This window comes from Polyodon spathula, chromosome 14 (assembly GCF_017654505.1).
Source record: "Polyodon spathula isolate WHYD16114869_AA chromosome 14, ASM1765450v1, whole genome shotgun sequence".
NCBI lineage: Eukaryota > Metazoa > Chordata > Actinopteri > Acipenseriformes > Polyodontidae > Polyodon > Polyodon spathula.
In genome coordinates this window covers 37,126,753-37,140,469 of record NC_054547.1, presented here as the reverse complement: position 1 = coordinate 37,140,469, position 13,717 = coordinate 37,126,753, and the positions used below count along the sequence as shown (strand labels likewise).

At 39.3% G+C, this 13,717-nt stretch overlaps 1 protein-coding gene across 1 annotated transcript; it reads left to right on the top strand.

Moving 5' to 3' along the window:
* The first annotated feature begins 7,164 nt into the window (after positions 1-7,164).
* On the top strand, positions 7,165-9,394 carry LOC121327302 (transcription cofactor HES-6-like). The gene is made up of 4 exons (XM_041271247.1): positions 7,165-7,272; positions 7,439-7,534; positions 7,652-7,730; positions 8,658-9,394. The coding sequence occupies exons 1-4, from the start codon at positions 7,207-7,209 to the stop codon at positions 9,077-9,079; spliced, it is 663 nt and encodes a 220-aa protein (XP_041127181.1). The 5' UTR covers positions 7,165-7,206; the 3' UTR covers positions 9,080-9,394.
* Positions 9,395-13,717: the final 4,323 nt, after the last annotated feature.

Here is a 13,717-nt window from a genome sequence, read left to right as displayed (position 1 = left end):
TGTGTGGCTCAAGCAGGCACCTTTGTCTGCCCTCTACTGCCACTTAGAGTCCCACGCTGTCATAGCAACAACATTGCACACAGCTGGATTCGACAGCACAGGCCATTTTTTGTGCAGAATATGTGTTTATCAGAGTCAAGTTGGCATTTATGAGTTATCTTTGACCCTAACCCTAACCCCCTGGAATTTAAAACGACTGTAAAAGGCTGGCTCGCATGCAGACATCAGGCTTCTAGCATTTGGAATTGCATGCCTACATGACACACAAGACTGTGTAAATCACTAAAGATGTATTTTTTAAATAGCCTTACATGATTTTAATTAATATTCTAGTATCATTCACTCAACTAGCCTTTTTTCAAACGATCAATCGATGTACTGAACTGTATATTGTAGTTCTTGTTTGCTTACGCAAGGGGGAGCAGGTGTAATTTCCTCTATTTTCTCAATTGCTGTGTGTGTTGTTTCGTTTTCACTTAGCCAATCGGCAATCAGCAGAACATCATTCAGTCAATCAGCAATCAGAATAAACTGTGATAATAAGCTTCAAAAATAAGAACCTGTATTAAATGCAAATCGTTTTAATACATTCCGTACCATGAAAAACACGACCTAAACGTATATGCCGAAAAAAGCCTACAAAAATGTGTTATACATTGTAACTACCGCTAGATGTCGCTACATGGAAGGGAGTCAAAATGAACCCAATGGCACGCTGCTGTGCTGAACTGTGCTGTGGTGAGTTGAGATGAGTGCAGCTAGTGCATTAGGCCGTTTTCATTGAACCTTCATCCGCTTGTAAAGGCAGGTGGATTCCTTTAACTAGCCCGTGACACTCTTATTCTACTCACTACAGGGGACGTGAAGTGAACTGGCATAGAAAAAAAAAAACAAACAAAGCAAACAAAACAAAAACAAAAAAACATTATTTGAAAATCGTTTTTAGGGGCCTAGTTTGATTAATTAAACACGTATTTACACACGTATTTGAAAATAAATAAATCTGCCAATTGTTGGCATACAAATTGATGATTAATTTATATATATATTTTACAGATTTGACAGATCAAGCACAATCAGTGTTATACTGGGAAAGAATCAACAGCAACTGGGTTCTTTAAGCCTCACGTGAGGAGAAAAGACATCTACTGGTTTACAGATATCGCTAGGTACAGTTTAGGGAAGAACAGCACAATCTGCATATAACCTCAAACCTTTTAGGGTTTGCTTTGGGAAGCAGCTCATTTAAATACACTGCGGTACAGTCTTTGTATTGGGTGTTTCCATTCTGTAAGGATAGTGTACTTTGTGTCTTTTTTTTTAAATAATAAAAGGGGTTTAAGGGACCCTGACTGGAAAACCATGGAAAAGTCCATTCACAAACACTAAGAACACACTGTCCTGCAGTGAAAGCGGATGTTCTATTCCCATTGCCTGGAAGAATCGCCAGGCTTTATTTTAGAAAATCGAAGTTTCCAGAATTTACTGCAGACCTGCAGGGATCCTGGACCCTAGTGAAGAACATGCAGGTGTCGAATCTCTCAATTGAGCAGGTTCTCACAGGGCAACCACTGCTCTGATCAGAGAGTGCTTTTCAATACCAAGCAGCCTTGCTTTTTGTTGTAGGGCATAAAAAAGCTCATTTCTAAAAAATAGCGCAAACCATGCTAAGCTGTGCATAGTATAACCATTTGAAAAGCTCGGGAAAACTACAAAAAGACTGGAAATGTATTGTGGTCAACTTTTATAAGGGCGCATTCATCAGCAGATGGAAGGAAATAGTAAAACCATAGAGTCTAAAGTTGTTTTTTCGCTACACAACTAGTTCACCTTCAAAGTCTAGAGCAGTGTTTACCACGTCAGCCAGTAATTAACTTAGCCCAGGCTTGCTGTCTGCTCAGGAGAAAAGCAGCCCAGCGTGGCAATCATATTCATCCCAATTAGAAACCTAAATCTTGTCAGGCTGTAGAAGTGAAAGAAATGGATGGTGAAAGGCTCTTTGTTGCATGGCCATTCCCACGCTAATTCTAATGCACAGAGGCGCGTGGCCAGATGGTACTAAAGAAGTGGGAAGAATTTAAAAATCTTCGTCCCAACTTTAAAGAAAAAAACAATTGCACTATGAAAAGACTGCCGTGGTCTCAGTTTTATAGAAATATTCCTCTATATAAATGTGTTTTCAATATTTGTAAAAGGGTGTATGAGTGTGACTGTTGGAATATATTAAAAAGCACTGCAGCAACACATTTTGTTATCTGACAGATTAAGACAGTGCAACGCTGCGTTTCTCTTTTTAGGACCAGTTGGAAGTTATGTGTAGTGCTTGTGAGACTCCCTGATTAGCCAGATGGCTTCTCAACATTACCATACTGTTCTTTCTTCCCAGCCCCCTTGTGCAGCCATTAATAAAAGGGTTTCTGATTGTGTTTAGAAACTTCCAGGAGTTCGTCCCTTGAACTCCCACTGCAATACAACTCATCCACAAGAAGAAAAAAAAACATCTTGGGAACGATAATTATTTCATCTAACATCTGGCATCTCTGCACTGCTAAAATTCCTAAACAGTTTTTACAAAAATAAGTCAGAAGATATAAACTATTTAATAAAGATATATATATATATATATATATATTTTCCTAAGGGTTTTCATTGTAATTCCCTGTATATTGTGCTCAATTCAATTCAGCAGACCATGTGCTAAGGTACTGTGTAGAGCTGTTGTTACCAGATTCCAGCACCATCTCATGAATCACATATCCCTGTACAGAGTACCTGTTCACCTGATTTCTTGCAGCTATACAGACACTTTTCTGATTTATCATGTGTGACACATGTCTATGTTAAAATACAAAGGGTTTAGTCCAGTCTTTAATGAACTCCTATTAAAAACTGGAGGAAAAGATTAGAAAATATAACTGATTCGGACACTCGGAGCGGGACAGCAGCCTCTCAATGACTGTTTAAGTACCTTTAGACAGGGTGCATATTACATTAATTAAACACACTATTTGGATAATGGTAATAAGAGCAGCTGGATTGATTGGACATTTGAAATGAAAATGTCATTTGATTCATAACTAATTTAAAGGGCTGGTTTTGAAGCAAGGGGCGGTTGCATTAACCATTCTGGTTTGGAATGCCCAAGCTTCACATCAGACCGTCTTGGCTTTTTGACACTGTCTGAAGGCATGCATAATATTATCATATATTTAAAGCACAAGGTAGATTTGAATAACCAGGCTGGGTAAGCATAGAACAGCCTTAGCTTGGAATGACCTCCCAATTACATTAAAAAAACAAAAAAACAAATTAAAAAAAAAAAAAAAAAACACCTCCAGCTTTCCTTTGTTTAAATCCCTGGTGAAAGCCAATGCAAATGATGCATGCAATTGTTTCAGCTAGATTAAAGCCTACTGTTTTCCGACTAAACTGCAGACTGTCTAATGTAATTGTCTTGTGGATGGGTAATGATGTAATGCTGCAAATGTAATGTAACATGTTAACGAGATAAACCCAGTATTGTGCCTAAAATCGATTTCTTTAGTGTTCCAGTCCTGTTTAAATAGCAAAAACTTTAAGTAATATACACTCATGTATCCACTCACAGTCAACACTCAGTCTCTTCAAATAATAGTGTCTACATGCTAGATCTCCAATGAACCAGCCTTTTGCAGCCAAACGTATTTATGCGCATTCCATACCCCTACCGTTATACAGTATAACAGCCCCAAAATGAAACACGCTTTCAGTGCATTGTTCGGTAACTGAAAGACTATGTGGGTAAAACGATTTGACATTTTGCATAAAGTAGTCAGATAACAAAGAAAGCATTTTCATTTCTAAGCGAACCTTTATTTGCCGCAGCGGAACCTGCGGTCCGCTAATGACTATAATCTAAAAAACTATAATGCCGAAGACAGAGCTGCACAACATGGGCTGACGGGTTTTTTGCTCAATGGCGCCCTGCCTTTGGAACAATCTGTCTGGACACTTGAAGGACTGGAAGACTATTGAGGCTTTTAAATCTGGAGTCAAGAGATATTTTTATATCAATTGGTATTTTTTGTAATTGTGCTTATCATTTTACATGTATTTTTTTCTATTTTTTTCTTCCTCTGTTGTTAAGCGCTTTGTGATTCGTGCAATGAAAGGCGCTATATAAATAAAATCCATTATTATTATTATTATTATTATTATTATTATTATTATTATTATTATTATTATTATTATATTATTATTGTTGTTGTTGTTGTTGTTGTTGTTGTTCTCCCTATCGCTGACATCCCCAGCGATCCACATTCACCAAAGCCTTCAATGCTGCAAATACGACCCTTTCAATCAGGAGCAAATACATCACCATAGGGGGCTCCAAAAGAGTTGCCCTTTCTCTTTCGCAAATCCTGATTTACAGATATTTAGCACTCATGACAGATTTCCTATACAAAGACCCGCAATTTATCCGGCCTTCTGTGGATAAATTCCCAATTTGGGGCCAGCCGTCCCGTATGTGTTTCTATGTATAACCAATGAACTTAACGAACTTGCATATTGTATTTTTTTTAGTTGCATTGTTGGGATATTTCTTTTTTTTAAGTATTTTTTTTTTTGTTATTGTTATGTGGTATGTTAAAAAATAATAATAACAATGAATTTAAAAAAGAAAGCAAGAAGAATTCAGTGTTTATTCGGTTAACAATATGGTCACTGACAACATGTGCGCTATTCGCCGTTAATCGGGGGTTTGAAAATGACGTGTGTGTTACGACCAGATGAATACAACGTGTTGTTTTAAATAAACAACATAACAACTTTGAATTATTTTGCTGACACATAAAAAAAAAAAAAGTGCACGGTGTGTTTTAACGCTTGTTAAGCATGTAACGGTCACCACAGAATACCGCACGTCGTTCTTAGGACCCTACACTTCCACAGTACATCCCCAACAATGGACACGTGTCCCGTGGATCTCATTCACTTGCAAAGCAGCGCTCTGCCCTCCATATGCTGTTTAGTAATAGTGGCCCTATTATCTACCCTAATGCGGGGGAAAAAAAATTACAAAGGGGCTTGGGTAAATAAAGACAGCCCGCGCTCCGGCGCCGGAGACAGAACATTCATGGGATAGCGTTGTTATGTTTTCTTCGTAACGGTTTTAGTCAAATGAATACTCGATTTACCCCACCAGCAATAGAAAAGTTTACATAAGGATTGGTTATTTCTTTCACGCTGTACGATTATTTGTTTTAATAAAAGTAACATATCAATTGTAAGAATAATACAAATAACGATAATATTATAAATTGCATTATAATAATGTCGTCGTTGTTGTTGTAAGAACTGAAGTAAAGGCATATAACGGGGTATCATATAGACAGCATATTAGTATAGCTTTGCATACTCCATATACTCTGCCATGTGTACAATTCAGCATGTATGGTTAAATGCCAATTGAAATGGCATGGTCATTGGAAATAGCCGTGTAGCATGAAAATATCATTGTGTATCGGGGTTATATTCCTTGTACAGATTAGCTTTGGTCGCCTGCACCTGCCTGGATATACCGCCCCCTCCCTTCCCTTTAGCCAGGGCCACTTGGGGGTTAAACGCGGGGTGCTTCTAGCAGGGTCGCTGTTCATTTGTCGGCGCGGTTATTACACTTCACGGTTATTAGATCTGTCTCAATAAAGTCCATTGTTTCGTGCAGTTTCCCACGTTCCAGCATTCGCCTGGCAGTCGCGTGTCTTCAGTCAAACAGAGCTGTGCCCGTGAATTCCTAAAGAAACTATTGGAGAGAAGGACATCTGCCCACGAGAATTCATCGACATCTGCCGCACTTTCTTCAACTTGTTTCCCTTTCTTTCTTTCTTTCTTTCTTTCTTTCTTTCTTTCTTTCTTTCTTTCTTTCTTTCTTTCTTTCTTTCTTTCTAATAGTTCATAACAGATGTTTAAGGTGGTCCTTTTACAAAAGTCAGATGGTTATACAAATGCTTGAGACTGCATTAGCATATTTAACTGTGTGCATCGTGTATGCATCCATTATTTACGGATGGATGTGTAAAATGTGTGTTTTCATCGTCGGGTGCTGGGAATAACACTCGAGGATTTGGAGCTACGGTATTGAGTTTGAGGAAGGACCTGATAAGGATGGCTAGTTTCTGAAGAGGCCTCATTCACGTGAATGGGTTAAACATCGAAGAGATCCCGTTTGTCAGATTAACGCCTGGCGCACACAGACACGCTCATATAACCTTAACCCTAAGATTGTGTACTTACACATATCGTCAAAATGATGTACACGTTAAATTGTAACTGTGCATAACAACATGGTAATTGTGTCAGTACCCATATACTTACTAAGTAACTCCTATGTAAAAACACAGTAATTAGAGACACTTATTGTAAAGCGCCACCCATTAATCTTGCACTCCATGCTTATAGGATATACAGGTATTTCAAACACAACGCTATAGAAGTAAACGCAGCTGCTTCCTGGTACCTACTTCCTGTGCTGTAGGGCAGATTCACTCCAATGACGACACAGCAATCTGGCCATATGACCAACCACACAGGAAGTGACTGCATACCAGGAAGAAGCATTTTAATGTTATATTTGTAGTGGGTATAAAGCTGTGGGTTCACAGGAGGAAAGAGCACGGGCTGGAAGCGCTTACTGTCACCCCTGTAAGGCGGGAGACGTCATACTGTCCGTGACAACAATGCAGCTCTAAAGAACTGGTGAAGTGACTTAAAAACCAATAGGAAGGGTGCTAAACAATGGCAACGTGGATTCCATTCCGTGCCTGCGGGTGTATAGAGTTCGTGTATTGCAGGTACAATGTCATCAGTTCATTAGAATCAAATCCCAGGTGTAATCGAAGTAATTACAGACTCGTGTTACTCCCTGGGAACTTCAGAATTTTTTTTTTTTTTATGGTGGAGGGTAGAGGGTTTCACCATGGTAAAGGGTTCTAGGCTGGACATCTGTCGCCTCTTTGGGCGGGCAAGTTGGCTATTGAAAGAGAGCAGTGACCTGTCAGCACTGATGGATGGGCGAGAGCCTGTGGGATCGACCCCGTGTGTGGGAAAATAACTCAGCCAGAGAGGGCTCTTATTCACATGCTAATGCATGAGTATAAATAGCAAGGCTGCTCTAACTGATAAAAACAAGCCATTCGGCTTTGATAACTGCAAAGCATACTGAAGGAAATGACCGCCACCACGATGGGACACAGCAACGTGGAGAGCGTTTCTAGTTCAAAAGAACAGAGAAAGGTAAGGGCTGTCGACCAGAAAACAGTTTTACTTTGAGACCGGGAATCAAATGTAATCATTTTAACAAGAGAAAACAGCAAACAAACAAACAAACACACAAACAAATAATAGTAATCCATTAAAACATATTTATTTCAAAGCAATTGCGTTTATTTTCTGTTTCTAGCTGAGAAAGCCGCTGATTGAAAGAAAAAGACGCGAAAGAATCAACACTTGCTTGGACCAGCTGAAAGAAGCTGTAGTTGGCGCCTTTCGTCTTGATGTAAGTAACCCCCCTCCCCCTCCTCTCTCTCTCTCTCTCTCTCTCTCTCTCTCTCTCTCTCCGGTTTGTGATCCTGGTTTTAAAACGCCCTCCTGTGTCCTTGTCTTTTTCTAACAGCAGTCAAAGTTGGAAAAGGCTGATATCCTTGAAATGACCGTGAAGCACCTGCAGAATATTCAAAACAATAAAATCACGAGTAAGTACAGTGATGTGTTATATAGCTTTATATATCGAAAATATAAGTATAGATATATATCGAGATTATATTATATATATATATATATATATATATATATATATAAGGTATCGTTTTAATGTTTTTATGAATGACCGCTTCTGTGAAACTCTTGCAAACATAGCTCTGTGGATAATACTCAAAATATGAATATTCCATTCCTAGACTAAATTAGGCAAAACATTTAACGATACCTTCCTTAATAATAGAATTGGGACTACATGTTGGAAAGTGTTGCTTAGCAGCTCTTACAAAGCTTTCTATATCGAAAGTTTGCAAGTTAATAAACAACTCCCTCCAAATCAGCGGCTTCTTTCAACACAAAGTAAAATAAATAACCCCGCCTCCAAATTTAAACCAATCAATTGGAAAACGCCATTGGAACAAAACCCCGCCTCCTTTCCATAATAAACCAATCAGATTGGATATGTGTTATTCTGCCTGCTCGAAAGAACAGAAAAGTGTTTTTTGATTTCGTTATTAACACTAGAGGGCGCCCGATTGCTGCGGTGTTTATTTTTTCTCAGTTACTTTGTTGTTTTTCTGTTATTTAAAACTTGTGTTATATACAAGATACAACACAAACTGTGTTTAATGTTTTTTTTTTTAATCGCAAAATGATATAGATATCCAAAAATGAAATGATATGGATGTCCAAAACAATTCAAAGTGACCAATACACCGCTGCATAGATATTACGGGTTAAACAGAACGGTTCTGGGAACCATGGCTGTTCCAAGGCCCATTACCCTTGTAAAATACTTGGCTTGCTACACTCGAGGATCACGAGTGTAATACCTCTTTTCACCACTAGGCGGCCTCAGCTACAACAGAGTCAAGCCAAGCTTCAATTGCTGCACTGACCGATTTGCAATTCTGCTTTCACAGCTGATTCGACTGTGGGTCTGGAAGCGCAGCAGAGGTACAGCACGGGCTATATCCAGTGCGTGCACGAACTCCACAACCTGCTTCTAACGTGCGAGTGGATGGACAAGACACTGGGGGCCCGTCTGCTTAACCACCTCCTTAAATCTCTGCCACGATCCAAACAGGAGACGTGCACGTCAGCCCTGCGACCTCCTACCCCAGTCACTCCCTGCTGCCCCCCTCACCACCTCCAGGGTTCCCCCGTGTCCTGCGGAGCGGCGACTCCGGTTCCAGACCAACACTTTGGTGGCTGTGACGTCAGCTTTGCGAGAGACGTGGCGTTAGAGAACACGGAGCTCGCTCCCGACTACCCATTGGGACCCATGCAGGCGCGCCGCCTGTTTAACACCCCAGGCTCGCTGGATATGTGGAGGCCATGGTAACAGAAATGCGAACTTTTCTTGTTCTGCACGTTCTAGACTCGTCTTACTTTATGTATCTTATAGATATGCTTCCCGGGACTCTTGTGGGGCTGTATTGTTCCAGTAGGCGCATTAAGACCCTGGTTACTTTATGCTCAAGTAAACCACCACGTTTAGCCTGCATTGTAGAAGGCTATTATTTGTTTATTTATTGAAATAACTAAGTTATTAAATAGAGACACTCTCTCTGGCTTTTCTTAGGTGTTAAAATGATTAATGTATAGTTAACTTGTACATGCTTTCTTTTCTCTCTTGTTTGCAATTTAAATACATTAACCCAACATTAATAAAATATTATATTTATGCTTGTATGTTCGTGTATAGTTTTCATTTAGGTAGATCTCTGTGTGTTTAAGGAGCTATAACTGCAGTGTACAAATTATATATTATTTCCGGGATCTACACAAAGGTTTAAATATGAACAGTGATTTATTTTAGGGTTTTTCGGACAAAAGCCCTTCAGCTGTGTAGAAAGAAAAATCAATACAGCGCAGTAAACTTGTCTGTGGGTGATGTCATGACTGTGTCAGAACAGACTGTTCATTTCAAGAGCGATCCGCTCAGAGCCGCTCAGAATGAACTCACTGCATGCCCAGTTCCGCTCCCCCTGAGCAGCTGGTGGGAGTTTTTGCTGATTATCTAAGCCTCTTTCCGTTTTTGAGAACTATATAAACGTTTATTTAAATTGTGAGCCCTATTTAATAAGAATATTTATCATAAGATTTGCTGCACCTGTGGTTGTCCATGTTCGTCCATTATTAGTCTGTGAATTAATTATATATATATATATATATATATATATATATATATATATATATATATATATATATATATATATATATATATATATATGGTGAAATTGTTTAAAAACAAGCAAACTTCAACACTTAATCAAACAGTATAATCACTCAAACAATATCTGTATTACAAATAGATGCACTGTTGGCGCTACAACCTTTCAATAGAATTTGAACCATGTGAATACTGAATTCCTTCGAATGTGTGTCTAGCTGGCTAGACTCAGGGTACACCACTCGGTTCAGAAACACACATCTGGTGACAGTGAAAGGGGTGAAAAGTTTATTTTTTATTGTCATTCAAAACATCCTAAAATAAACATCACACCATGTCATTAACCCGCATCGGAGCTATTGTGGCACATTATGGAAATCCCCTCGCGTTTGAAGTTGTGTTCAATCGCACCTCTCCAGCCATGTCCGCCTGTAATCTAACGGCTTTAGAATCAGTAACACGGCGGTGCTAGAAGCATCACCAAGCTGTCACGACAGAATTACATCTGCACCACGCTGTCACGACAGAATTACATCTGTCATCGAATAAGTATGCGTATAGGTCTACCACAAGAAACCGTCATTATACAATCAAGGCATTTCAAAGCACAGGGCCACCAACGTGGACAGTGTCTATAAGTAAATAAATGTAAAACTGCAAAAGGATCGTGCTTATTTACCATGGTGAACGTTTAAAAGGAGGTAACAACAATGCAAAATGTATTTTAACTATTGTTTAGTTAGTCCAATAAAATGCATGTCATCTTCTCTTTGTCTATAATGCTTTTTAATAATTATGTGTGAACGGGATAGAGAAATACTATCCCACTAGTTTGGTGATTACAAATACAGTACCAGCATGTATTTCTCCTAAGACCTATACTTTTATTGGTGAGGTAAACGTTCTTCAACTCTTACAGAGTACAGTCTGTGTTTAGTACAAATGACATGAAAAAAAAAACATTCACGTATCAGGTGCAAATAATCATTCATTCTTAAGTCATAAATTCTAAAGGCAAAAAAATCAATTTCAGTACAGTTCTTTTAAAATGTAATTATTGTCTGACAAACCAATAAATACAAAAAAAAAAAAGGCAAAAGATTTTAGGCTAAACTTGAGTGCGCGTGGTATGCGTGTACACGTCACATTCTGTACCTTCCTGCAAAATGCCGGGAAGTTTAAGTATTTTTTTAGGTAACCCAAACTGCCTGGCCACCTGCAGGTACATTAAAAACAAACAAACAAACAAACAAACAGGTAAGAGATCGAGTTACAAACAAGAGTGGCAGCATAATACGTGGCAAATTAAGACAATTGCTAAGCGTATTTTCGTTGCACTATGTTCCACATGAAACGAAAAGACTGCTGATTTCACGCTTTCTTTCTGAAACAAAAGAACCAGGAGTCTGTTTGAAATGCAAAGCGAATCGGCCAATTTTACAGAAACGGCAGGCATAACAATGGTACCAGCTACCTGAGGACGCAAATGGCCCTGTCTTATAAGTCTCCATGACAACTGTGCTGAGCCTGTGTAGGACCTTACTGATCCGATGACATTAAGCCTAATTGTTGATCAGAATGCTAAATTGCGTGTTCTGCCGGCGTACTGTTATACTGTTTTTAACACGAACATGTATATCTTCAATTGATAAAACAATTTCAGAAAATTAAATAATAAACATGTTTCTAAGCACTTTTTAAAATGCGCATTATTGTTGAAGTCAGCAAGTGGGCAACAAGGATGAAGACTGGTTAAAATCACAAACCCAGCGTGGCTGCGCCATGGTGTTGTGTCTGGGTGTATATAATGGCACTCCAGTACTGCAAAACCTCAAGCTGCGCTAAATGTCATTTATTTCAGTCAGGCCTGGGGCTTTGCAGCAGCTGCCCGTTGTTGCCAGTTTGTTCCCATCTGTCTGAGTTGATTCAATATTTCCGCAGGCCGTATAAAGAAAGCTTATGAGCGAGTAAGAGCCGCATATTTCCTATTGTGAAAAAAGGGTGAATTAACCCTTTCGTGCATGAAATATTTAAAATAAATATCTAAATATATTTGTCCTTGATTTTATTTTTATTTTGTTCCATTGCTTATAACATATTTCATCATCACATGAAGTCTTCATGCATTTGCGTCTCTATATGTCCCCATATGAGGTCACCATGCAAGAGAGCGTTTCATTCCGTCCTGCGCTATGGTGATGTGATGGTGAGGGCAGTCTACTTGAAATATCTGGGTAAGGAAATCCTCCTGGCTGTGAACTCACACGCATTATCTTTCAGGGTCCCGTAAAGTTTGAATGAGGAATTTCTCACTCATAGGTGTTCTTCTTACCAGCTGCCTTTCCTGTACTGAACAAAACCGCCTTTGATGTTTCTGATAAAACCTGCTTGTAAAAACACTTGCTCTAGTTCTAGCATGGTACTAAAAATACAACTTGGGGTGCTTTGATCGTTTGACACACGAAACCTCGGGAATTGAATCATTTGATCTAATCTTTCTGCACCACTGCGAGTTTTTACTTTTAAAAGACGGCGTGCTTTATTCAGCTGACCCAAATCGTCCACAAAAAGGGGATTTTGAATTTTTTTTTTTTTTTTTTTTTTAAATCAGCACCATTAACATGCAAGGCTCTTCAGAGTAAAACATGTCAGGTTTGGTTTTATAAACAGACCAATTGAATAACTTTTCTTTAAACCTGACAGTGCTTCTAGTGTACATTTCATTAACACCAGAGCACATTTTTAACCACGTCGTTTCACTGCTGGAACATATACTGTACCAGGCTGAGCGGGGTCTGCTCGGAGGTGTTTTAAAACGTTGATCGGCTGTTGCGTGCAATCAGTAAGGTGCACATTAACGTACAGGAACACTGCTAGAAGAACGATTTCACAAGGCACTGATCCGTGAACAACGCTAACATGGTGGAGAGAGAGAGAGGTGGAGAGGGAGAGAGGGCGGGCAATTCTACAAGCGCTGAACAAAGCCCCCCTCGAGACAGCTGCAAGATCTGCAGCGTAGACTATTAAAGAATAGCTGAGCCGTAGCGTGGGCATGGCGAGGTGCCAACAGCGTCCACTTCAAAGCCTGCAAACGCTGCCACCAAGTCTGCTGTGAATTTCACAGCACCCTGTATAGTGCCAAAAACAGTGCGTAAGAACGCGAGGTGCTGCTGATGATGATTTGTGTGTGGAAATGGGGTGTGTGTGTGTGTGTGGGGGGGGGGGGGGGGGGGGGGGGGGGGGGGGGGGGGGGGGGTTGTTTTTTTTTTTGCAAATCATGTTTGCAAATTAACAATTTGAAATGTTTCAAAGCCATATTCAAACATGTCACACGTTATATTAAGTTTACTTGAAATGAACGCACAATAATAATAATAATAATAATAATAATAATAATAATAATTGCAACATTTGGAATGCAACGATGTACAGCAAAACCTTTATAAAGACCTAATAAAACAGAATATACATGAATATCATTTGAAAATGTTTGCAGGATTACTGGAACTAAACGTGAAACTTAATGAACCCATATAAATAGGAGCACACACGCATTACTATTACTATTAGTAGTGGTTATTGGTAGTTACTTTATGCTAGTTACTTTACGCCTTTTTATTTCTGTTTATGCGGTTTTGTGAAAGTTTAGAGGGCAAACCTGCGCTTGACTGAAGGAATTGCCTGTATAAAACGTTAATGTATAGTTTTGCGTGATAACCAGATAGCCAATACATGAGGTTAGCAGAGGCACCATTTGAGTCGTCGTTGTACTGCGCATACAGCATCATTCATACACAAGGCATCAAT

Excerpts from the sequence above, each read along its gene's own strand:
- LOC121327302 (XM_041271247.1), top strand. The coding sequence starts at position 7,207 with ATGACCGCCACCACGATGGGACACAGCAACGTGGAGAGCGTTTCTAGT. Across the intron at positions 7,273-7,438 it reads GTTCAAAAGAACAGAGAAAG|CTGAGAAAGCCGCTGATTGA; the intron begins GTAAGGGCTGTC and ends TTCTGTTTCTAG. Across the intron at positions 7,535-7,651 it reads TTGGCGCCTTTCGTCTTGAT|CAGTCAAAGTTGGAAAAGGC; the intron begins GTAAGTAACCCC and ends TTTTTCTAACAG.